General features: G+C 35.9%; 1 protein-coding gene across 1 annotated transcript in view; it reads left to right on the forward strand.

The window, feature by feature from the left end:
* Positions 1 to 26060, forward strand: part of LOC140156993 (ATP-sensitive inward rectifier potassium channel 12-like) — a 65823-nt gene that overhangs the window by 3735 nt on the left and 36028 nt on the right. The window contains exon 2 of the mRNA XM_072180050.1: positions 12481 to 14296. Coding sequence (XP_072036151.1) covers positions 12604 to 13878 — 1275 coding nt within the window. The 5' untranslated portion in view covers positions 12481 to 12603 and the 3' untranslated portion in view covers positions 13879 to 14296. The remainder of the gene's footprint in view (positions 1 to 12480; positions 14297 to 26060) is intronic.

Consider the following 26060-nt stretch of genomic DNA (forward strand, 5'->3'; position numbering starts at 1 on the left):
TTGATCATTTGCTAGGAGGTTTTCATGGGTTGCAAGAAATACACCTCCTCCATGTTGGTTCCTATCTTTACGCATAGTATTGTGCGTGTCTGGGAATATTGAGTATGTTGGCATAGTGGGGTCCAATTTGGATTCGCATCCAATTATTATATCAGGTTTGAGTTCATTTACTGTGGCATGGAAGGCGTTTTTCTTTTCTCCCAATGTAGGCCATCACAGTTTATTATCATGGCTTTTAGGCGTTTGGTTTTCTTTTTTGTTTTATGGTCTCTCTTGTTTGAGTTCTCTTTATTTTTGTCGGGAGTTGAGGTTTGGGTTGGATTGAGCGGAATCTCATTTTGAGAGATGTTGCCGACATTTGATATGTCGTCTTCAAGTAGCTCAAAAGAATTTGAGGTACTTAACAGTGTGCTATCAAAGATACCAGTGGATACATTTGGAAAGCCGCAGTTAAGGCAGATCCAAGATAGGTTTGAGTTTTTACAGTAAGTATTATACATGTACTCTGACATTCCTGTGCATTCTGTATGGTACCAAATAGAGCATTTGTCACAGAAAATCCCTTTATGCTCATCTCTAACTTCCTTAATACATACCCCACATGGATATTGAGTGACACTTTGCGGACCGGGATTCAACTCAACTTGGCCGCTTAAGAATAGCACAAGAAAAATGAGCTGTTTGGGGGAGGCACTTTCACTCTGATTTTGGAGCAGGCCATTTCTGAGAAAGCAATTTGGTTTGTGCTTGACTAAATATGCGACGCTAAGGAATTTCCAAGGGGGTCGAGCAATGGCAAGATAGGGATAGCTTTCCATCTCATCTTTTTGGAAGCTTGGTTTGCTCGTGTCATTTTGATTTTCAGGTACAAACGACGTTTCACACCGTCTCACAAAGTACATAAAAATCACTAAGTAAAGAGCACACTTTAAAGTGAGCTCCATGATGCAATATTCTAGTGATGGGTAACAAGATACATGAAAAATTTCAACACACCAGTATGCGTACTAAAGTAACTAAACCAAGGAGTTTTATAAATGACTCCTACAATGGTCCTTGGTGAGAAGTTAAAGTTGGCTGAGTTCATGAACCACTTGGTATTAACTCATTAAATCAAATAATACCAAGTAGGGTACAGAAAATAAATGGTTATAATGCATTACAACTCATGATGTGATGGTATAAATAGAATAGTTTGGTGACACCTGTATGCATACACAACAAAATGAATGTTTAAGCCGCCATTTTGACCATGTGAGCGTAAGGCGGCAAAATTTTTAAAAGTCAAGTAAAGTGGAGATTATTTGAGCATAATCACTGAGAAACTGGTAAATTTACAGTTCAACATATATATAATAAGATTATGTGAGGATTGTATATGGATGGCAGTAAGCAGATCAGTTTTTCTACTTGCGTGACTTGACCTGGTTTCCCTGTGTGTATCACTTGATAACTTTCCGTTGCCACAGTAGTGCACACGTAAATCACACAACAGGCTTCCGAATTCCTCAGGCTCCAAAATGGTGAAAAAAAAAAAAAAAAACATCCAGGTTTAAAAGCCAAGAAAAAAACGGAAATATCACAGCAGAATTTGACACATAAGGTCTGATGGAGAAAACATCCACTGGAAACTAGTATTGAACCAAGATACAAGATTTCTGATGATGAAAAGCAAAGAAAATGCAATGAAATATTGAGAGCACCCGAGAGGCACGTCCGCTCAGCATGCGAGCGATGTTGAGGGGAGGGGACGTGAAACATGTTTATTTTTTTATTTGGCCTTACAATACCAAATTACCATACACATACATTTGTACACTAAAAAAAACTGATAGTCTCCAAATGACACCAACATGTTTATTTTGGTACCGTTTTCTTTGGCACTTAGAAAAATAGCTTCATATACTAGTATAAGGTGCGTGAAAGTTGATTCCAAGTTTACAGTCCCCGCCCGCGTCACTTTTTGGAAACCAAAAATACCCGCATCAAATTTCCAAAAATGCCAAAATAATTCATTAATATTTTCAAAGTATCAGTGTTTTCACCAGTTTTAGCAATTGGAAACATATTTTTGTTTGTCATAAATTCATAACTTGGAAGCAAAACAGTCTCCATTTATTTCCATTTTGCTTTAAATCGGACTCGGAATTAAACTTGGAATTGATTTTCATGGACCTAATATTGGGAGGATTGTTTTCGTGTGATAAATACTGTATTTGTCATAAAAATACCGAACTCTGCTTCGCCTTGGGCTCAGTCAGTGTTTTCATGCAGTAGGGCTAGTACAAGGAACTTCTACGTTGTCCTCATTCACAAACTGATACTAAAGTTCTATTCAGATTTCCTTTGACAGCTTAACCATCGCGTATCATACGTGCGCGACATCAAGCATGTGCATTGGACCTTGTGCAAATAATACGCACTGGACGGCTAGCAGTACGCTTAATTTGTAAAAGGAAATCTGAATAAACCTTTATCTGTCCAACGTATAAGGCTAAGACCATACTGCAGAGTGCTGAAGGAATATTACACAGTCATGAATAGGCTCTGTCACCCGTTGTTTGGGATCCCTCACAGTCTCTCAAAACATCAAAACACCTAAGTTATGCACATATACTTACTTACGACTGTCTTTTATCATTTTACGCACACAAAGTTTTGTCAACTTGCCTAGAAAAGTCAAATTCTGCCAAATTTAATCCCTGTGCCCACATCACATCGTTATCGGCGATCGTTTTTTTATCCCGAGGTTTGGCTGGTTCCCACAAGCGTCATGCACATGCACAGCTAAAATAATTGACCAGGAATCGGGGACCATTGAAACGTCAACCGTTTCAAAATACGCAATGACAGTAAACTTAATGGCGAGCGGTCCGAATTTTGAGCCATACAAGTTTACGTGGTGAACTACAGTAGGCCTATATTCTTGTATCACACTCAAACTAAGCCATTTTATTATGCATGTGGCTGCTGTATCTGTTACCGGTAATGTAGTAGGGGGCCCTACTGTTGTCACTCAGGCATCCATGGTTGTGTTTCTGTTTCCTTTTTAAAGCAATAAATATTGTAACATATCCTGCAGAGGATGCCCTCAATGTTTTTCAAATTCTGAATGTAAATGTACCATATTCATTCCTGCCTTGTGCCCATAACAACAACAACAACAACAATGCACTTTTATAGCACCCAACACCAAAAAGGCCTGCCCCTAAAAGCGCCCACTTAGTGACTTCACAACAAGCAAACTGCGATATTAGTAACGGCCCTAATCCTGCCAGCAAGACTTCAGTCTTTATCATAAACATAATGACATCTACGGACCTCAGAGATGCTGTACATTGTACATGTAGACCCTCTCTACACAGTGTAGAAACATCACAAGTAGAATGCTGCTCAATATGATAAATCCAAATCATGAAAATCAAGACATTTTGCAGAGCAATAGTTTGACCACTTTTGCACTAAGTAAATTACTCCCATGAAGATTGCCGGTTTTGCTAACTCAGGGAATTTTGAACCCACCCAAAAGATGAGATCAGTGTAGACTAATTACCTCAACTTTGTGAGTATACTTATACTAGTAGTAGTACAGTGGGATTAAAATCATCCACGCATGCCCAAACCCTGGTACAATGGGATTAAAATCATCAGTGCATGCCCAAACTGTCCAGCTACATCCTTAGAGCCCAAAATGAGCCCACATATTGTGATGTTTCTTATTTGTGGAATAGATATCAATAGAGTGCACTGTAACTCTAGGTATGACGAGTTACAGTTACTGGAACTTGTAACTGCCCAAATCTGGATGATGGTTTGAAAGGATTCGTTTGAAACTAGTTCCTGTAACTGTAACTCAGTATCTTCATTTATCATTATAATTAGGACATTATTGGATACTGAGTTACAGGACGCTCTATGGCACACTGTACAAATGTAGATGATGGAGGAATATTTTGGTCCATTTTATATATACATGTGGCTCAAAATATGCTAAGGTGTCATATTATAGCCATATATTTTGACATCTTTTTTTTTAAATAATAATTATAGAAATGGAATATTTGCTAGTTTAGTGGCAAGTTTAGGTAGTAAAGACATAGCATACACAATTTAAGTAAAATATCCTTTCACTCTAAATAATAAAAAAAATAAAAAATAGCTGTAAAAATGCCTATTTTTACACTTTTATTTGTAACATGCCAAGAGACGCCTTTTTTCAACAGCTTTTAAATTTTTTTATGGATCCTTATAGAAATTCATGTGACCTGTTTTCCAAATTGGTGCAGTAAACCAATCAAAAAAACAGAAAGAGGCATTGTGAATTATAAGTTAACAGATCAAAAAAAGGATTTAAAAGTTTGCCTTGCGTATGTTACTATTGTCTGTCAAACTTTTGATTGATTTTGAAGTCCCTCAGTTTTTTATAAACAAAGACTTGAAGCATAAACTAAAGGGTAAATCTATTGTAAATAACTTCATTTCTCCATATTATAATCAATTTGTAAGTGGCTGCCATCTTTTTTTGAACATATAACAATTTAAAATTTTTTCTTGAAATGTCTGTCAAATAGTAACATACGCAAGACGGTGCTGTAATTCCTGCTAAACTAGGGTGATACAGCTAATTATGCTACATGACATAGCATTTAGCTCCACCTAGCTTTGTGGCACTATCACTTTGTGAGGAGAAGCTTTTTGATGACACAATCCATTGTTAAGTGTTGTCTGTCAAACATTTGTACGCAAGTAACATACATAAGATTTGTATGTGTCTGTCAAAAGTAACATAGGGGGGGCCTACGCAATACGTTTAAAAAAATTAAAAATCACTTGATGTTCACATTATGATGATAGTTTAGAGTTTATAAAAGTGTTTTAAAACATGTGATTTATAAACTGCATGTGATCTTTATTCAATTTCCCATCTTGAGCTACTGTTTTTGCCAAATTATTATTCTGTATGTTACATTTGACAGACATCTTGCTTATGTTATGGCTTGACAGACACACATATTTTATTTATAACAATTTATCCTCCTTATTGTAATATTTGGACACATTTTTTTCCAAAATCAGTTGCTGTAGGTCCTACACCTAAATAACCACAAAATACCTTATGTAATACTTATTTGATTGCAGAAAATCATCAAAATTGTGTCTGTCAAATATAACGTACGCAAGGGCTAGAAAATTAAATTTGTGAAATAAATGGTCTGTAACTTATCTTTCTTTTAGTGTATTATGAACAATATATGTGCATACTATAATTTAAACCTGGTTGGAGACCAAAAGAAAAGAGCTGGAAAAATAATTGTGTGTTACACTTTTATGACACCTTAGCTTATTTTGAGCCATGTACATATGTAGGCAATTATGTAAACAATGCAAAAAATAAGTGTAGGCGCTAGTCGCTGGAATTAAATGGCTTTGGGGGGAATCATTTGTTCAGCTAAAAATTATTGTTGACAGTGAAAACTAACAATTTGTGGAAGAGAAATTATGTATGTACAAATTTGATGCTGTGGAAGTCAAATATACTTAAACATATTAATTAAAAGTATAGAATAATCACAACTATAGGTTACAAATAGTGTGTGTGATATGAGAATCCTATATTTGTATGCAACTAGCTCTTCTCTAACAATGGCCCAAGCTGTTGTGGTTTTATAAACTTTAGAATGGTTCAGTACAAGGTGTGAATGGTAATGGCAGGAAACACATGTACGGTGATTTTACCATTGGATGTTCAGAACCCACTAAAAAAATATTTAGCGGATTTTGAGATTTGACATGGACATCTAGATCTGCATAAAATAATAATATTCACCTTATTTAAATTTACATTGTTTGTATGATCATTTCACATGAATATTCATTGGCAGATTTCAGTAATGATACCAAAGCTATTTTAGCCACATTTGTTACTGCATGTGGATACATGTGTTTCCATATTGATAATAAACTGACATTTCTGGCATAGATTGCTGTTGTTATTGCATAGCCAACCTGCCGTATAATTGATTCACATTGATTTTTCATATCAGCTTTATTACCAACTGGCAAAGATATTACAATTTTTAAAGGCAACTCACAAAATTTAATATACAATTTTCCAATTTATTCTTGCTTCTTAATTGTGTTTCTGAAGGTCCTTCTGTTGGCTGAAAATCCAATTCAATTTTTCTAACGTTTACTACTGAATATTTCAAGTGCGATATTGTTGGATGCCCTTTTGAAAGAAATTGACTTATTAATGGATTATTAAAATATATGCAAAAAATAATTATTTCAAACTACTTTACAAGCAATTAAATCATAAATTAAATACTGTAATCAAAAGTTTAAAAACAATAAAACACATTGAAACACACACACACAAATGTCCTGAAAATGATCAAAATGGTTTTAAAATGTGACTACCCAGTATATTGCACTGACGGGGCGATTTATTTATGCACTTGATCTACGTGCTTTTTATTTTTTTAAATTTACAATTGTTTTAAAAATGTCTTATTTTTTTATTTGCTTGTTTAAATTTTGCTTTTTGAAAATTTGATTGTAAATGTTTAATTTTTTTTAGATAATTTTTTAAATGTTTGTTTTATTCTTGGACAAAGCACACAATATTTATTTTATGTAATTTTGAACCAACCCTGTTTATGAGGGATAAGCCGGTATGCAGTGCAATCTTGAGGGCCCCTCCCATGAAATAATTTTCCCCTACCCAAAGTCATGGCTCAAAGATGAAAGAAGGAACACCCATAAATACACAAACAAACAACTAAACATGTATACATGTATACATGTATAGAAAAACCGATGCACATAATTATAACGTCATACAATGTGTACATGATGGTACAGGGAGTCGTGAGTCTCATTCCAGTCTGGCCTCTCACAATGACTCATCATGCCATTGAGTATGCGACTACAACGTATGTAAATTCGATACATTCTGGGTCTGTCTGTCTGTGAAAAACAATGTCTGTTTTAAAGAAACTACAATTTACACTGGGGATTTCCTTAGCCACTACTATCTATAGTGGAACATGTGCATTAAAAGGGTCTTGTATTTCTTGGAATCTTGGTCCTTATGAGATTCTGGAGGAATAAATGCTAAGTTGCACATTGTGCTTGAAAAACAAATTTCAGTACTTGAAATATGATGAAAATCAATTTTTATCTGATTGTGTCTATGTTTTAATCAAAACTTTAAAACCAGATTTACCAATTTGCATAATGTGTCTTTTCATTAAAGGGGCATTTCGTGATCCACAGCCTCATCCCCCACTTTTCCCAAAAAAGTTGAGATTTTTACACCACTGGATACCTCTGGCTACATAATGTTTATGTACCAAATATTTCTTGCAGATTAATTTGTTTAGCAAATATATCGCCAAATTTGAATTTAGTTCTGGTGCACCAGAACGAAATTACAACATATTGTCTATGGAGCAGTCACAGCAGTGTAATACACATAATCATGCATAACTCATAAGCATAAAATCGGAATCAACTGAAATTTTGGAAATAAGCTTTTTTCGTGGATATCTACTGAAAAATGTCATAAAAGAGGATGCTAGGATCACGAAATCCTCCTTTAATGTACAAAATTGAGTCAGACAGTCAATAATTAGGTTGGAATTCTCTATTGATTAATTTAAGGAGCCGAGAGTTCTTCCATGAAATTGAATTTAGCATTGACCTTCCATGATCAAATGTTTTCTTAATTTCCTCCCTGTAGATTTGATATCAAAGGCACACAACAAAAATATTTCAATTTGAAGCTGGGAAAAATAATTTGATTGTCCACAAACTAACTACACAAATATAGACTTACAATTCAATAGTGTGCTGGTTTTATATTCATGCCTATGGGTTATCTTTGTTTTGTGTTATATAATATTTACTTACTGAATACAAGCCCGTCTTAGACTTAGTATGGTACCAAGCAGGAGCTTTATACACCAAATCTGTAGGAAGAGAAAACCTCTATCAAGTCCATTTTGACCCCCAATATTGGCCCATTTTTAATTTTGTACGGTATTATATTTAAAATTTGTATTATATTTTGCTAATTTTAACAAATCCAATTATTTGATATCAAAAGGACATTCCTCGTATTCAAAATGCAATTCGATATATCTGATGTGCTCTCGAGTCCCGCAAAAAAACTTGAAATCTTCGCTATCCAAGTAAAACAATAATTCATTTGACACAATATCTATCAGTTTTGTTCAACAAGTTACCGAAATCTGAGTCTTGCCAGTTCTTGAAATTCAAGCTAAATTTTATTCCCAAAGAGCAAGCAATAAGCATGCGTCATGTTTTACACGTAGATGAGTGAGGTTTTTACTTCCTATTCCTAATGCAGTTAAATCCATTGTGATGGTCAATACTAAACCAAATCAGCAAGACAGCAACTTGAGCTTAATCATACAATGGGTCATTTCAAGTGTGGTAATACACAATTACACATCATTTGATAGTTTATTCAGTCTGTTTCCCACGAAGTACTATCAAGCAAATCCAGATTCACAAGTATATTACAAAAGGAGAATTTTACCAATAGCCCTATATTTACAAGATGCATTTCATTGCATTGCGCCTTGTCTGGCATGTTCGAAAGCTACATCATACTAATATTTATTTGAATTATTTGCAATTTAGTAATACAAAATATATTTAAAGCCATATCATTTGCAGAGGAGGATGCCCTCAAATTTTTTTTAAATTCTGTTTTTGGACACAATTGTAATGTACAGTTTGTACATTATAAAACTAACATACCCTGCAAAAATCCCCGGCAAAAAGCAAGACTTTAGGTGCTGTAGTTTTGTCCAAATCCGAGATTTTGAATAAAATGCAGGAACCGTTGTTTAATTATTACGACAGAAATAACAAGTCAAACATATACGCTAGATGTTCATAATACAGTACATGTACGTACATTGCGTACGTACACATCAGAGGACCGTGCCATCAGTGTTCGAAATATGCCTCAAAAAGTTACAGGCCAGCCGGGCTTGACCTTAAAAAGTTACCGGCCAGCTGGGTCGGCAACTAGATGCCAGATGTCAGAAAAGTTACCGGCCAGGCCAAAAAGTTACAGGCAAATGGCCGGCTGACTGGCCCTATTTCGAACGCTGCGTGCCATAGCATAACCGACAGAGTGACACACATTGGCGGCATTTTTTTTGCATTACATGTACCTGCAGTTGTTCGGCTCAAAATTAAAAGTGAACATATCTGACAGTAACAGCTAACATTTTATAAAAAAAGAAATACAAATCTATTTTATGGAAATGTTACAATATGGCTTAATAATACAAGAAATTAATGAAAATATAGAGCACATTGAAATTACAAAATAAGACAAGGGATAATCATTTACATTTGACAAGTACCGTAACTGTTTTTCAGTTTCCATTGATTGCCAACTGTATACATATGCGATTAAGCAACATCAGTCAGAACTCAGAAATGATTAAATTTTCAGTTTCTTATCTAGAATAGTAAAAGCAAATTACAAAGCTGGATTTTGTAGAAAACTCCATTGAAATTGAACAACCAGTTCCAAAGATGTGAGCAAGAGTTTCCAAAACAAAAGGAAACAAAAGGAAATTAGTTCCTTTGTTCCTTTATTTCTGAGTTCCGAGTATTTTTGCTTGATCGCATCACATATATCCATTTTAGAGAATGGATTTTCTTCAAACTTCCATATAACTGGTAACTGGATATGTAAACAGCAACATTTGGCAATGGAAATTGAAAAATAACTAATTAAAATGCAAAAGGTCTAGTATGACCATGGGCAAACTCCAATGTTCACATAATGTACTCATACAAAATAAAATGCATGTGAATGTGAGAGATATTATTGACAATTTAAAGAATCTTATCTCTTTCTTCCATGCCTTAAAACAAGTGTGATTTTACCATGCAATGCACTCACAATCACATAAAGAATTGTGTACATGCAAAAGTTACTTACGATTCATGTATAAAACAATCTACATCCTATTTTGAACTTTGAAATTAAAAAAAATAGGCAACTAAAAACACCCCACCCTGTTCTACGGGCAGACGGACCTTTCAAGAAGGTTTGGTCGGTTGGTCGCTTTTTTTCACACATGAAATCCCCCCCCCCCCCCATTTCTTAAAATCAGGGTTGGTTGGGCTGGTAACAGGGTTTTTCATTGCTTATGGGTGGCCCCTGAAATCTGAAAGTATCCCCAAAAGTTACCCTGGATAATTTTTTTTCAAAAGTAGCCCCCAAAATACAATGTATTTTAGGCCTGGTATAAGCGCATGTCAGTCGCACATTTATGCAATGTGCAAACTACAGGTACTGTGCCCACTGCATCCATTAATCCATGATGTTATGAGTCTTATCATTCAAAATAGTGCACATAGTCCTCTTTGAAAATCAAGACTTTTTTTTAAAGGAGAAAATTAAAATTCAATTCCTAATTTGATTTCACGTGTTCAACAAGTTTTGAAGTTTTCAACACAGAGAAGAATTAGTTTGTAACAGTGACTTTATTTGCAACAGACATTGGATACTTTCTGCACATAATACTTGTCCCAAAGCCTGAACTGATACATAAAATAACAATAAAAAAAATTATATGCATAAAAAAGCCATTTCGCATTAGGTTTTCAATTTTTCACAAGCTTTGAGACTCTGGATTTAATTAAGGTGGCCTAATTGTTGAATCCTGAAGACATATTCTCCACTTTGACACAGTGTCAGAAAATCCGGAAGTCTCTAGCAATAGAAATGCTACACAATATGTTACAAATGTACAAACCTTTTGTTATGCAATGGGACAGATTGAACCAGTGTGGAAGGTAAAATTTCCCAAAAGGTTCAAAATTGATAAATCACTCCGCTAACATTACTGAACATTTTCATCAGGACTGTTGTTGAAACATAAATGAAGAGATTTCTTATTTCAAGTCCAATAAATCAGTACTCTGAAATGTCGAAAGTGTTCATGATTTATTGGACTAGAAATATGAAATCTCTTCATTTATACCCCGCTAACAGTCACTACATTTGGGACAGTTGTGAGAATGGTGAATATGAGATGTTTTGTACACTAATTATCAACAATGGAAATAGAAATGATAGAAGATGAAAGTCCTGCAGACAGATTTAAGTTGATTTTGCATTGTTTTTACAGTCATAAAGGGCAAGTGCTCCTGCCCAGCCATTCATACAGATGCTTAATATTTCTTATTTTTACATGATATTGATATTATGAGTATAAATTAGATATACCAGACGATGGTGGACTACATTATTCACTGTGGCAACAGCCAATATCGTAAACAAAACAGACAATATGACGGCAACACTGCCTGAACATTGGACGCCCGTGCTGAGTTGTGTTTTTAGCTCTATTGGCCCCGTTACAGAAAAAAAATGCACAAAATATATTTCTCAGTGAATGTATAAATTTTCACATAAAAATAAATATTTTTGGATTCAAAATAAATGTGAAGAAAAAAAAAAATTATAGCCGGGAGTGAGCGGGACTCGATCTCGGGACCCTATGCACCGGGACCCATTACCATTAGACCACGCGAACCGTGATACACAATGGGGGAAATTTTAGGTATATATCATAAACATACCGTGCGTTATTCATACAAAACATTCAAAAAACAGTACTTACAATGAGGTTCACTGGCGAACCTCAGCGGATTTAGACTGATAAAATAGTGCTTAATAACATACGTACAGTTTTGGAATAATTTGAGACATTTTTGTGTTTACGTGTAAAACCAATGACAACGTCAAAATTCAGCCAATCTTGGCCGGCCCCCCCTGAGATATACCGTACTGACGCGAGTATAGTCCCACCCCGTTTTTGGGTGAACATTTTTCAAAATTGGGGGGTGGGACTATACGAATTTCGAGTTTTTTTTAAAGTTTTTTATTTTTTCGGTTTTGTAGTGTCCCTGACCTAGACCTAAATGTTAGGATCATTCATGGTTGACCTAAAAAAAAAAAAAAAAAAAAAATTTCAAGATATTTTGTATTTTTAATATGAAAATTGATAATTTGTATTCATGTCATAGTCTATTAATGATTTCAAAATGCATTGAATTTGAATGCATTTTGAAATCATTAATAGATTATGACATGAATACCAAGTATCAATTTTCATATTAAATACAAAATATCTTGAAATTTTTTTTTTTTTTTTTTTAGGTCAACCATGAATGATCCTAGCATTTAGGTCTAGTTCACTCCTGGGACACTCCAAAGCCGAAAAAATAAATAACTTACCAAAAAAATTTTTTTTTTTTTTAATTTCTGAAATTTTTGAAAATTTGGGGTGGGACTTTACTCGAAGGTGGGACTATACTCGCGTCAGTACGGTATATGCATAATATCATTTGTATGCTATGAACAGATTATAAATACATTATTAATGATATTGGTTGACTCTCTTGTTTCTTCAACAGGTGAATATCAATTGGAAGGCTACAGCAGCTATAGGGAAGCCATTATTGTGTCACGCTTTCCTCTCAAGCAGTTCTAGGGCAGAACCACTGAACCTTTATAGTTAGTAAGACATTCATTTCTGGATGATAGACAAGATTACAGTACTGAAATATTCAGCCATGGCGGATGATGGCGTTTACAAACCCGAGATGGCAACTATTAAGCCACCATCTCGGAGAGGAAGCTTAGATAGTGAATGTTCGGAAAGTGCATATAGTAGCAATGATAATACAACAATACCGAACCACCATGAGCGTGCCGCTTCGGTACGCTCCTACAGACTCCGCAGGAGGCTTAAAAAACGGAAACAGATACAGAGATTAGTCGACAAAGAAGGTGATTGTAAAGTGGTTCACACCCATGTTAAATTTCGTGGGTTTAGGTTTATCGCAGATGCCTTCACAACAATGGTGGATCTTCGTTGGAGGTATAATTTAAGCATTTTTACATTGGCCTATGTTTTGAGTTGGTTTTTATTTGGAATCGTTTGGTATGGTATAGCTTTTTTGCATGGAGATATTGGACTTTCGGAGAAAATTCGCAGAAATATAACATCGAATCAATTTGAGCCATGCGTTTACAACATGGAAACTTTCACTGGTGCCTTTCTGTTCTCAGTTGAAACCCAAACAACAATTGGTTATGGTTTTCGTAGCGTTACGGAAGCCTGCCCTCATGCCGTCCTCCTTGTGGTCATCCAATCAGTAATAAGCTGCCTCATTGATGCAATCATGATAGGGTGCCTCTTTGCAAAGATTGCTAGGCCAAAGAAACGAGCCGCAACATTGAAATTCAGCGAAAAAGCTGTGATTGCAATGCGAGACGGTAAACTCTGCTTAATGTTCCGTGTAGGGGACATCCGTAACAGTCACTTATTTGAAGCGCATGTGAGGGCGTATGCTATTAAACCTAGAGTCACAAGTGAAGGTGAGTTTATACCCTTGTACCATCACAATATGGACCTCATGTATGAAACAGGCGAAGATCGCATTTTCCTTGTGTGGCCGTTGATAATATGCCACATCATCGATGAGAAGAGTCCACTCTATAACCTCTCAGCAGCTACTCTTGTTGATGCAGACTTTGAAGTAGTCCTTATTCTAGAGGGCGTAGTTGAACAAACTGGACTCACAACCCAAGCTCGTACTTCCTACCTACCATCTGAAATTCAGTGGGGCTACCGATTTGCAAGCTCCGTCATTGCACTTTATAGTGAACATGACAAACAATATAACATAGACTATTCAAAATTTGATTCAATGTATCCGGTGCCTGAAACTCCTAAGCAATCCGCATGTGAGATTTATGAAGCAATGAGAATTAAGGAGCAAAAAAAAAAAGACTCAAGGAAGCCATAGAGGGCAGCAAAACAGAGAATAACGAACCCAATAAAGATGATCTCGAGAGATTCAAAGAAATTATCCTTCGTGCTTTACAAGAGATTAAAAAACAAGAACAAGAACAAGAACCACATGTTGAAAAGAATCTGAAGCCTTTGCTAAAGCGTCCAGAACGCCATTCTATGTACCAAAGACGCTCCAAAGCACCTGTCTTGGCAAAGCAATCTTCTCTGCAAAAAAGTCGCAGCCAGGAATACATACCTGTGGCATCACCAACAATTGAGACATCACCAACAACTGAAGATGGGATACCTTTAGGAAGGCCTAGTAGTGGATCTGTTGGAAATATTGTCCCGTTATCTCGGAAACCAGGATATAAAGATTGCAATGGAAATCCAAAATCTAAAGAATCACATGTATGATACCAAAAAATAAGGTAAGTCTTGACTCCCTTTCATCATATCATGTTTCAATGCAGTGGCGGCGCCAGGATTTTTTTTTTTTCTGGGGGGGGGCATTGAGGGACAAAGTGAATTTCAAGGGGACAAAATCAACAAATTTTGCACAAAATTACTGCAAAAAGTTTAGTAATTTTACTGGTGGCAACAGGGGGGCAAGAGTTGAAGTAAAATTTTGCTATATATCCCCAGCATATAGACATTTTCCCAGACCTAAAATGTGTGTTTTGTGCAAACGGATTTGGCAAATCTTATATTTGTTCATCTATATTGTATTTCAAACTGCCTGTTTAGTTTCCAAAAGTTTGTTTTGTATAAAGTACATAGTTACGGTGTACAGGGTCACAAGCTACAGAAGGGGCAAAAAAGTTTCCACAGACCCACTACCAAAAGGATTTTGTTTGAAATGCGCATGAAGTGATTTTGAAATATTCAATTTCAAACAGGGCAAAAGGAAGATGTAAGTACAACTTTGGTAAATTTTGTTAGAACTGGTATTTCGGCACCTTGACCTACCCTCCGGTCAGTACAATGCTGATAGAACATGTACGTAAGTAAGTGAATCAACAAAATACATCATCATGTTTAAAGCGTTACATTTTTTAATGTCTTGAAAAATAAGTAAGAAATGTCATAGATGAATGAATTGAATACAATGAGACAAGTAACATTTATTGCAATGTTCATGAGGCATTAGTGATGGCAGCAGTATAAAGTTACTGGCGCTGCACTAAGTAGTGAAGCTTGGATCTGCTCAAATCAGAAGATTGTAAACAATTGACATTCATTGATTGTTTTATAATACAAATCAATTTATCAAAGTAAATAAACGCTGTCTGCTGATATTAGTAAAGTTGCGAAAGATTATCAGATGGCATACTAATTGAAACCTGCATGTGATTTCAACTAAATTGTGGGACTAATTAATGACTTTACGATCTGTCACGATGGTTTGTGGCAAGTGAAGCGCTCAGTAATAGATAACACGCTTTTGCGGCTCACACAAATGACTTGAACAGATTTAACGCTTTATAGAGATACACTCACTGGAGCGATCTATTACGTAAATGGTGAAATGGATATTTCTTGATGAGAAGATTGACGGAGTCAACATCTGCTAAACAATAGGCCATTTACGTCATCAATTATGAAGACTGGTCGGTTGTGACTGTCAATCTGTGATTATGATTAGCTAGTAGATATATTTGTGAAATTAATTGGTATGTGGATGGATCATTTGGTAAGGAATTTAGTCAGGTGATGCACTCAAAGTCCTGGACACCAGGAGATAGACTGATAGTTTGGTCAGGCTCTAGTGCAGGGCTAGTGCAGGGCTGGAAATTTAGGGAGGACACTGTGGCCTTTGGTGCCCTAGACTTGCCCTTGGTGTCCCTCAAGTTCCAAAGCATTCTTTACTACCTGGTCTTCTTGTCCCCTCTGCATACTGGCTTTGAAAATGAGTGGCCTTAAAAATAAATGTTGGGGCCTGGACCAGTAGGAGTGGGACACAAAGGCCAAAAAATTAGTTGTTTGCTTGTCCGTAGGTCACTTTCAGAATTCAGAAGTTACTAATTAAACGTATATTAATATGAAGTTCTTGTTTGTATGTATTTCCACGAAAGACAAATTGGAAGGAAACCCCTACTTTATTTGACATACATGTATTAGAGTCATGCGGTAGCATGACCAGCAAGTTTTAAAAAAAACGACTGATAAAGAAGAATAAGCAGATGCACCGCAAGACTATATTTACAGGAAACAAAACGCTATTGTTCTATGATATTTTTCGCTGGGTACAAAATATATCTAAAACCATGCTAAATCTTATTTACTGTCCAAAGTGTAATATTTTAATAACTCATTAATTCAAAAAGTTATACCAATCTTACAGTCAATCCGATTATTTCATAATAAACTAACATTCTTGTTTATTTCACGCGGTATTTCATAGCCAAAATTAGTGGCAAATCATAGCTAATCATACTGATATCCAGAATCTTTCGTCACTGCTACAGCCATACATGGCTGTCACTGTCGCACTACTTTTTGAGATTCACTTTTAAAATATACCCTAGCATTTTCCTGGATACCCTACATACAAATTCTGAATCCCATTCGCCAAAAAAAAATCAAGTTTTTCACAATTCTTTTTATTCTTTCCGGACCACAGCATACATTCATATTAATAAATACTCCACTTTCACACGTCGTTATATCGAGGGCGCCCACGTGCGAAGTGGTTAAGGACATGGACTTCTAATCCACTTAAGAAGTTTTGCTCAAGTTCGAAACTTCCCATCACCTTTTTTTAAATGTTTTATTAACCAATTTATTGTCATAAATCAAGAATAACACCATTTCGAACATCCATTGCTATTGTGATATTATATTTTTTTCATCAAACAAACATGTTTGATTTTTTATTCACATTTAGGCCTAGGGCCTACTTTCACCATGCAGATGCTTTCACCATGCCTGACGATCATGATATTTCCGAATCATTTCACATTTTGGATGCATTGTAGCCGACGGGGACCCAACTAAAGGCTGCTAGTCAGGTGTAGGAATGCGTGTATTTGGATATATGTGTGAAAAAGTATTGTTCCACTAGTATGGAAGGCCAACAGGGACAAAAACGTATCCAAAAAGAGACAACCAAATATGTAAGGCCATTAAAGTCATACGTAAAGACAAATTAGCAAAGCGGCAAAAACCCAAATGCCTATTCAGTATCGAAGTTACGTAATTTTACTATGTCAACGGGATCACGCGCTAGAGTAATGAACCACGATCGAATGATGATCACCACATAAAGTATATGGCACTCGAAGGCATACCAAAGTAGCGTGATCCGGTAACCAAGAGAATTACGTAACCACTTCGATGCTGAATTGCAAGGAGGGACTGTCCCCACCACCATGACCACATACACACGGAAACCCCGATAGAGAACAGGGCTTGAAGAATGAGGGAAATTAAAACCACAAACCGCTAAAGATCACCAACAACCGCCGCTCAATAGGGATGTCAAACTAGATTGCCCCACATGGTTACAAAGAACCACAAACCGCGAATTTTGGATATCCACCTAAATTGCCCCGCGAGGCTACAAAGAAGTGTGGTTATCCAACAAGCTTAAGCTATAAATTATCCCCCTAGAGACTACAGGGCTTGAAGAATGAGGGAAATTAAAATCACAAACCGCGAAAGACCGCCAACAACCGCCGCTCAATAGGGATATCAAACTAGATTGCCCCCCAGGGCTACAAAGAACCACAAACCGCAAGTATGGATACCCAACCAGTTTAAAAGACAATTTAGCCACCGATAGAGATTAGGGCCTGAACAAGTAGAGAAATTAAAACCACAAACCGCGAAAGAACGCCAAAAACCGCCGCTCACTAGGGATATCCAACTAGATTGGCCCACAGGGCTACACAGAACCACAACCTGTGAAATTTGGATATCCAACAAATTAAAACCACAAACTGTGAAAGACAACCAACAACCGCCGCTCAATAGAGACATCCAGCTAGATTGGCCGCAGAACTTCAAAAACCACGCACCTACAAAGAACTATCAACCGCGAATATTGGATATCCAACTAGATTGCCCCCGCAGGGCTACAAAGAACCACACACCGAAAAGTATAGTTATCCAACGAGCTTAAACTATAAATTAACCCCGATAGAGGGTAGGGCATGAAGAATGAGGAAATTAAAACTACAAACCGCGAAAAACCGCCAACAACCGCCGCTTAATAGGAAATCAACTAGATTGCCCCAAGAGGGCTACAAAAAGAACCACACACCGAAAAGTATAGTTATCCAACGAGCTTAAACTATAAATTAACCCCGATAGAGGGTAGGGCATGAAGAATGAGGAAATTAAAACTACAAACCGCGAAAAACCGCCAACAACCGCCGCTTAATAGGAAATCCAACTAGATTGCCCGCAGGGCTACAAAGAACTATCAACCGCGAAATTTGGATATCCAACTAGATTGCCCGCGAAAGGGCTACAAAAACCACAATCATTAAAACATAATTATCTTGCTAAGTCGTGGCACTTAGACGCTTCCGTAGTATAAGCCTTGCTACATAGTTTCAATTTGAAGTAAATCGGACTCTGTGTCTCGCTGGCATCGTCAACATTGGGTATGTGTTGTCCATATTTACATTTTCTTAGTTGCCTTGAATAATTAAAGTATATTAAAATGTATATGTATCCTATTAACATTACAGTCACGCGGTAGCTGTGACCAGCAAGTTTTAAAATAAACGGCTGATAAAGTTTTATCAAATTATGTACTGTCATAAATCAAGGATAACATAATTTCAAACATCTATTTTTTGTTTTATGGAGTACTTCAGTAGCCCGATGACTTTCCAAGCTTAGAGCTGCTTGGCTACATTCATAAAAGAAAGAAAATCCACCAAAAAAGCGTTGACAACGTAGAAAGCAGCAAGTTTAAAAGCCCCACCTCGGCTCACTTTTTGAAACTTGGTCCCATTTTGAATATCAACAGCAAATCGGTGTTTTTAACGTTTAAACAATAGTATCATTGTCATTAACATGCCTACTTGTTATTCGTTTAATTCAATCATTGGTCATGAACTTAATAATTATCATAAAACAAAACATATATATAAGGATATTGGCCAAGAACAACATAATAACCTTTCTGATCGTTCCAGAATGCTAACAACTTAATATCGCATCGGCACATTAAAGATACATAACACTTCTGGAAATGTTTTAAGTTGATAATTATGACAAAGATTAAATCAGTATCTTTTACAAATGGGACCAAGTTTCAAAAAGTGAGCCGAGGTGGGGGCTTTTTAAACTTGCTGCTTTCTTTACGTTGTCAACGTTGTTTTGGTGGATACATGTATACATGATGTCTGGCAGACTTAAAATACTGCATTTTTAAGTTCAACAAAAGGATATTAATTTTGCTGTATCTTGAAGAAATCACTATTATAAATCGTGATTAAATAATTAAGCGTGCGTTCACATTGCGCTGAATGAAGATCGAACAAAGTCATTGTACCATACACATTGAACGATAATGAACCAAGATCGAAGGAAGCTTATTAACGTCTAACATGGTTTTCGACGAAGAAAGCGTTAATTACTGCCAATTCCTCGTTTTCTGTCTAGGTCTTACACTACAGCGAAACCTACTTGACCTGGGTCGTCAAGTTTTGAAGTTCAAATTTGATTGGCTGCATATGCATCAACAATCCGGTAATAATAATTCCTGGTAAAAAATCACAATTTGGGGTCTGCCTTTAAGATAAAATTGTAATGACTCCTTTTCTATAGGTACATGTATTGATGAATAAAGTGTTGCCTTTGGAGGTATGTATGTATATACATGTAGTATGAATTAAATCTAGGCCATGCCATTCACACTTTAAGACTCTTTGGGGGAAAACGAAATCAGCACACAGCCCCTGGGTTTTACAGATCTATGTGTCTCCATATCCAATGTTCACAACATTTGCTATTCACAAAATCATCAGGGCCACAATTTCTACCTTGTCTAGCTATTATTAGGGAACAGAACACTCGAATCACTCTTGAGTGTTTACCTTATGATTTTATGTATACACCAATCCAGGTACATTGTAATATATAAGTGGCTGAATGATAGCAGGCTAAAATCAATTCTTCTACCAAAATGGGTTATGTGTAGTCTGTGGAACAGACTTCAGCATTTGGAATGGACCACACAGGTCTTTGACAAAGACTATATATTTATATGTAGCAAGATATGCTTTGCACAGTGAATAAAATAAGTTGTCAATTCCCCAGGGGTAGGATGTAGTGAGAAGATGATCCCAATCAATACAAATAATACTGCTACTGGTATTGATATATTTACATGATATTCTATTTCTGCATGATATGCAAACAATATTACATAGCTTTGTGATTAAGATGTCTAGCTATATAGCTGAACTTCTTTCTTACTCTACCACAGGTCACAGTTTTAATGACTTAATCAAATTAAAAAAATGCAACGTTCATAATTATGTCTAGAAAACTGCTGAACATTACCATAAACGTGTTGATTGCACCACCTTGCCCTTGTCGTGACTTTGTATTGAAGCCATTACCTACATGTAGCTTTGTACTTCTGTATACAGTCATCAGTGTTGTTAAAGCTGCTCAAAAGTACACACTACACAGCATAAAATTTACACATTTGAAGTACAAATATCAATTGTTTGATACCTAAACAATGCGAGTATCAAATCTGACAATTTCATGATTTTGCAGGGAAAAAAAAAATAAAAAGGAAAAAAAAATGAATTTGCCGTTTCAGATGACACAGATATATGTGCTAAGAAAAACGAACGTGCGCCCGGCTTTGAGACATATTTTTTTAGCCTTATACATGTACAAATGTACTTCAATTAGGTTATATTTTTAGCTCAAAAGCTACATGTATCAAAGTGAATTTCAGATTTATAAGGCAACACCGTCACCCAGAGACACAACCATCTTCAAGACAGTCACCGAACTTCTTATTCATCTCAATAACCGCAAATGATTCAATATTTATAAAACGGTACTGATCATGCATGTATGTATTGATGAAAGGAATTTTATTCAGTGGGCGTCGGTTTATATTTTGAATTCTCACGTGCATTTGTACCATCAAAGTCACCGGTATACGTACCATAAATCAAAATTCACATGGCATGGTGGTTGGTTGCATTGTCTGCCCTTTGGGTGTATTTTTATTAACTGGTTTCAGATTTTGTTTTTGAATTCCGTTGCCCTGTTATCTTAGATGTTGAAATCACACAAACGTTTTAAATTATGTCAATTACGCTGTTAAACTGAATATACATATGGGGGTAATGGGGAAGTCTGTTTCTAAAAATGGTAAATTCCAGCTGTTCCGGGTATTACATCAGGATTTACGTAGTTGTTTTTTTTGTGCAGCAATTCCATTTGTGGCTGTGTACTGTTTACCCTTTATTTTCAATTTATTATTTATAATATCGCACTGAATGCTAAAACAAGCCCGATATTGCGTCTATGCAAGAGCCTCAAAATATGTACATTTTTAATTTTGTGTCATAAAATTGTACACTACAAATAGAGGTTTAGGTGCAGATAGTGCTTATTGAAAGAGTATGATTATGAATTGCTGTTCAGAGTGAAAGGCTGTACAACCAAATTAGGCGATGTTTAAAAAAGCTTAGGATACCAGCTGATTTGATAGCATTTTGACACCTATAAAAATATGTTTAAAAATGAGACAGTGCTGACCAAAAAACTATGCATAGGGGGGACTTGTGCCCCCCTCTTTTTCACCACTTTGAGAATTATAGGCATTTTCTTTGTTGTTTGTTGGAAATAATTATTGACATGGTTTTGGGACCCTGGATATATTTATGCAGTTTTACAAGAATTGTACGTTTTGACGCGAGTTTAACAGCTAATTTTACTCAAAACTGAGAAATTTATAGGACACAAAAAAGTTTCTTTTGATACAAAGTACCCATAAATGGCCTTTCTAGACCTAAAACTATGTAATTGGATACCAAAAATGCATTTACATAATCCTGATGTGACAAAAGAAAGTTCAGTCTCAACAGCGTTAGCTCACAGACCCTGATGTTTGGTCTGTAGCACCGCGCCGGTTATAATCCTGGACCTCCTATTTAGAAAATCCACTTACATTAAATACCAACACAGAGCAGAGGTGCTTTTGCAGACAAGTGTCAGAGGGGATATGTTATGTACTGAGATGACTTTTCTTTTTTTTATTTGGTGGAAATAGGTAGGCTTTGGAGCTAGCTATGTGTAGCAGTAAGACAATGTCCAATAGCTTCCAATAAAGTTATGGATTTTCTATACTATCTATTAGACTGTCTATGATGATGAAACATAGTATCCTAGTTCCATCTCTTGGTAGCCTGACCGTTTGTTGACACGCTGTGTTGAGAACCTAATGGCCTGGTGACACTACTGACTTCCTGTCCATTTCCTTACATCATGCAGAGCTCTATGCTCAGTTTTCACTATTTACCTCTTGTCCTCTTGTATGTCAATTTGCTCTCCAAATTTGCCAACATTACGGACAATTGGACCTATAATGATGTGGGGAGGCCGGATGTGTAGTCCAGGAACTAAAAATTTGAAAGAGCGGTCAATCGAAGTCATCCATGTTTTTTGGAATGGTTTGAAAGCAGACAGCCAAGGGATATAGGGACAGAGGTTGACCCGTGCAATTGGGTGTAATTGGCAGCATCTTTCTCATCTTACATGTATTATCACACATCAGAGTTGAGACTGTAATCCCTACTGTGGAAAACCTGTGTTTCCTCATCGATCCAACTCACAAGATAATGTTGACGAAAGAATAGCCCACTCTTTGTTTTTAAATGTAAAATGCTTCCCTCATATTGATTTGGTTGTGTGTACAGTATTAGACAATGGAATTTATAAATCATTTATAAAAATGTTGCTATTAGTATTAATAGATTTGTAAGATGAGTGGCAATTATGACATTAATTGTTGCTACAAGTATTGTAGAAAATAGTAATATCTGTTAAATTTGTTGACCTTTTATTTGAAATGAGAAATGGATATCATTCATAGCCCAAGACATGCATAAACAACAGTTCATGATCTAAAAATGTGAAAAGGGCAAGATGTCAGCCAATAATCTCTCTTAGGTGGCAGGTCTTTGCATTGATTTCATGATAAACTAGACTGCAAACATTTTTCCAAGTGGGAAAATACTGAGTGGTTATTTATCATCAGTGAGTCAATGTAAAGTTGTAGTTACTGAGGACAAAGTTTAGTTTGCATAATGACTGATTTCGATATGTATTTACAGGGTGGTTAATGTACAAAAACTGTTTGCGGTGTATTTTTTCAAATTTTGGTATACAGGAAAATATGTTTCTTTAAAGGATCTGGAATGAGCGTTTTAAGCGTTTCGACAGTATTTTTTGTGGGACATATATGAGAGCACATCAGACATATCGAATTACATAATTTGATTTTTAATTTGTTTAAAAAAAAACTTCCAAAAGAACACCCTGTAATTTCAAACGATGCCACCATTGATGCCATACAAGACAAAGCAGACTTCAGATTCTGATTAAAGATAATGGTTTTCAGTCACCGAGACACATACGTGTCGTTGTAACAGTGCCTCAAGCCTGTGATATACATGAGATAAATACCCCTATGGCTTGCAACCAGTCCAAACAACCTCATCTCACAAATGCACAGTTCAGTAAGCAATGTCTCAGAAACTGACCTGTTATTGGAAAGAATGAGTTGCAAATCCCAGTATACTTAACTTGGGATAGTTTATGCACTCGTTTGTATTATATGAGCATGGAACTTTGTCAATGGAAGACTGGGATATGTGCGTTCACGCTTGTAGTATGTACGCTAGCAAGTTCATTGCACCATTGCAAGCCGCATTTATCAGGTTATTTGGGGAATCGGATGTTGGTTTTATAGAGAGAAGCTGTGTCGGATACTGCCAATGTTCAAATTACGTTATAAAAACTCTGGTGAATTATGTTAGTGCTGTCTTCAGCTGATAGCAATGAGACTCAGTATGTGTTTAGATAGGGGTTGATGAAGGGGCATTGGGACTTTGTTAGGATAAATTGAAGCTGTTCAGGAGAAATCATATTATAGGCCTACTAGTACTTCAGAATGTTATAGATTAGTACTTGGATCTTCCTGGTGGATGAATTTCTGCAAATCCCTGCTATCTTCCCCTGATAGCAAGCAAAAGTTAGTGATTGAAGATAAGGATAATAATTAATATTTGGATTTTTTTATTCTGTTTTTTTTAACAGAGTAAACCAAAGTAACAATAACATAAATCAGACACTTTAAATGTGTATGTTGACACAAAATGTTGCAAATCAAAAATCTAAAAGTGGCTGTATTTGGGTGGATATAATATCTTCATCTCATTACATCTGATACATGTAGTTAAGAATTTCAACATATAAATTCAAGGTTAAAATTCAAGGAATACATGCATATTATATGCTATTCTCATATATTGCATTACAAGTACTAAAAAAAGCAAAGCAGGAAATTATACTATTCATTAAAATATGGACTAATTTAGAGGAGGTCATGTATTTGCAATCATAATTCTAATCATTTTGTCCAGCAGTGTACTAAGTGCAGCACATCGGCACAAGATCAGTTGGAGATAAAGCCATATTTGCAACCTTTTTGAAATTGAGCTTTTTATGGAAGGGAATATCAAACAGATTTCAATGCCTGTTATGAACTAAGAGTTCCCAAGCTATCATAAAATCCCTTTAAAATTGGAACGTGCAGAGAGTCGTGGGCACCGTACCTGTGGATAAGGGAATTACCAATACTTTGTGATTCAGGCTAAAGTAGATCTCATTGTAAAGAGGCCAATATAAATTAGTCTGGAATTATACAGTAAGGTGGCATTTTGTGTATGGACTTAATTGTTTTTGAAGGGCATCTTCCATTTTATTTATTGCAGATATTTAGTAAAAATCAAATCTGAAATTTCTTTTAGAACATAAAATCAATTGATTTTTGAAACCCAAATTTGTTCATTTAAATTTGGTCATGTTTGTATTTTGGGCCAGCTTGTGTTTTTTTATATTGGAGGGTAGACATTAGAACTTCTATTGCAATACTTGTAATTGAATGATTGCTCGGTCATTTACATTACATGTAATTACCGGTATGCCATATGTTTAACATAAATTTGTGATTAGATTCATTTCATAATTAACCATTATGTAAATCATTCCGGAAATAATTATATCAGGTATTTCTAGTCATATTTATGTTTTCTAGTGACGTCGTACAATTATGGAAAATACATACTCTTTGCTCATCATGCACTGGGTCAGGCACTGGCAAAAACTGTTTTTGCCAAGTGGTTAAAACCGCAAAAATGGCAAAAACTGGCAAAAACTCACATATAGTCACTCAAATATTAAAAAGTGACACAGAAAGCTCATAAACAGTAATACACAACTTTTAATGAGTCATTTAACATATTTTTTGTCTCATCAAGTCCTTAAAATGAAAAAGTTTTGAATTTGATACATGCCACATTTCGATTAAATGCACTTGAGCAATGAAAACGCATGCCTTTAATATCTTAATATATTGCTTATAATTATAAAACCTGGCCTTGTTACACTCTGGAACTTATTTTTGTAACTTAATGAGATGAAAAAACTGAACTATAAATCACTTTTTTAGTTTTTGCCATTTTTGCCGGCAAAAACTGGCAAAAACTGTTTTTGCCAAGTGGTTAAAACCGCGGTTTTTTCCACCTGCGGCAAAAACCTGCGAACCCTGCACTGGGTGATGCAGAAGTGAATCCAACTTACATGTACTTCTAATTGGTTGATTTTTCTGATAGTGATGTTCAATTGGTTTGATCAGTATATCTGCCCTGCCCGCATGCTTCACACTTCCCGGGGGGTTTTGCATTTTCCAAATGGGGATGGGGGCGTTTATTAGAGGTCATTTTTGGAACGATAATTCCCGTTAAAATCATTAGGTAAGCTTTAAACTTGTGCTGAAAAGACGAACTATGAACTAGAAACACTGACTTCTGGTTCACTTCTGGGTTTCCAACCAGATTTTCGGCGATCGTCAACGATATTCTCGACCATGTGTGCAACTTGGTAAGCTTACTACACATAGAACTATCAGCATTTTTAAAACAT

Source organism: Amphiura filiformis, chromosome 1 (assembly GCF_039555335.1).
Source record: "Amphiura filiformis chromosome 1, Afil_fr2py, whole genome shotgun sequence".
Taxonomy (NCBI): Eukaryota; Metazoa; Echinodermata; class Ophiuroidea; order Amphilepidida; family Amphiuridae; genus Amphiura; species Amphiura filiformis.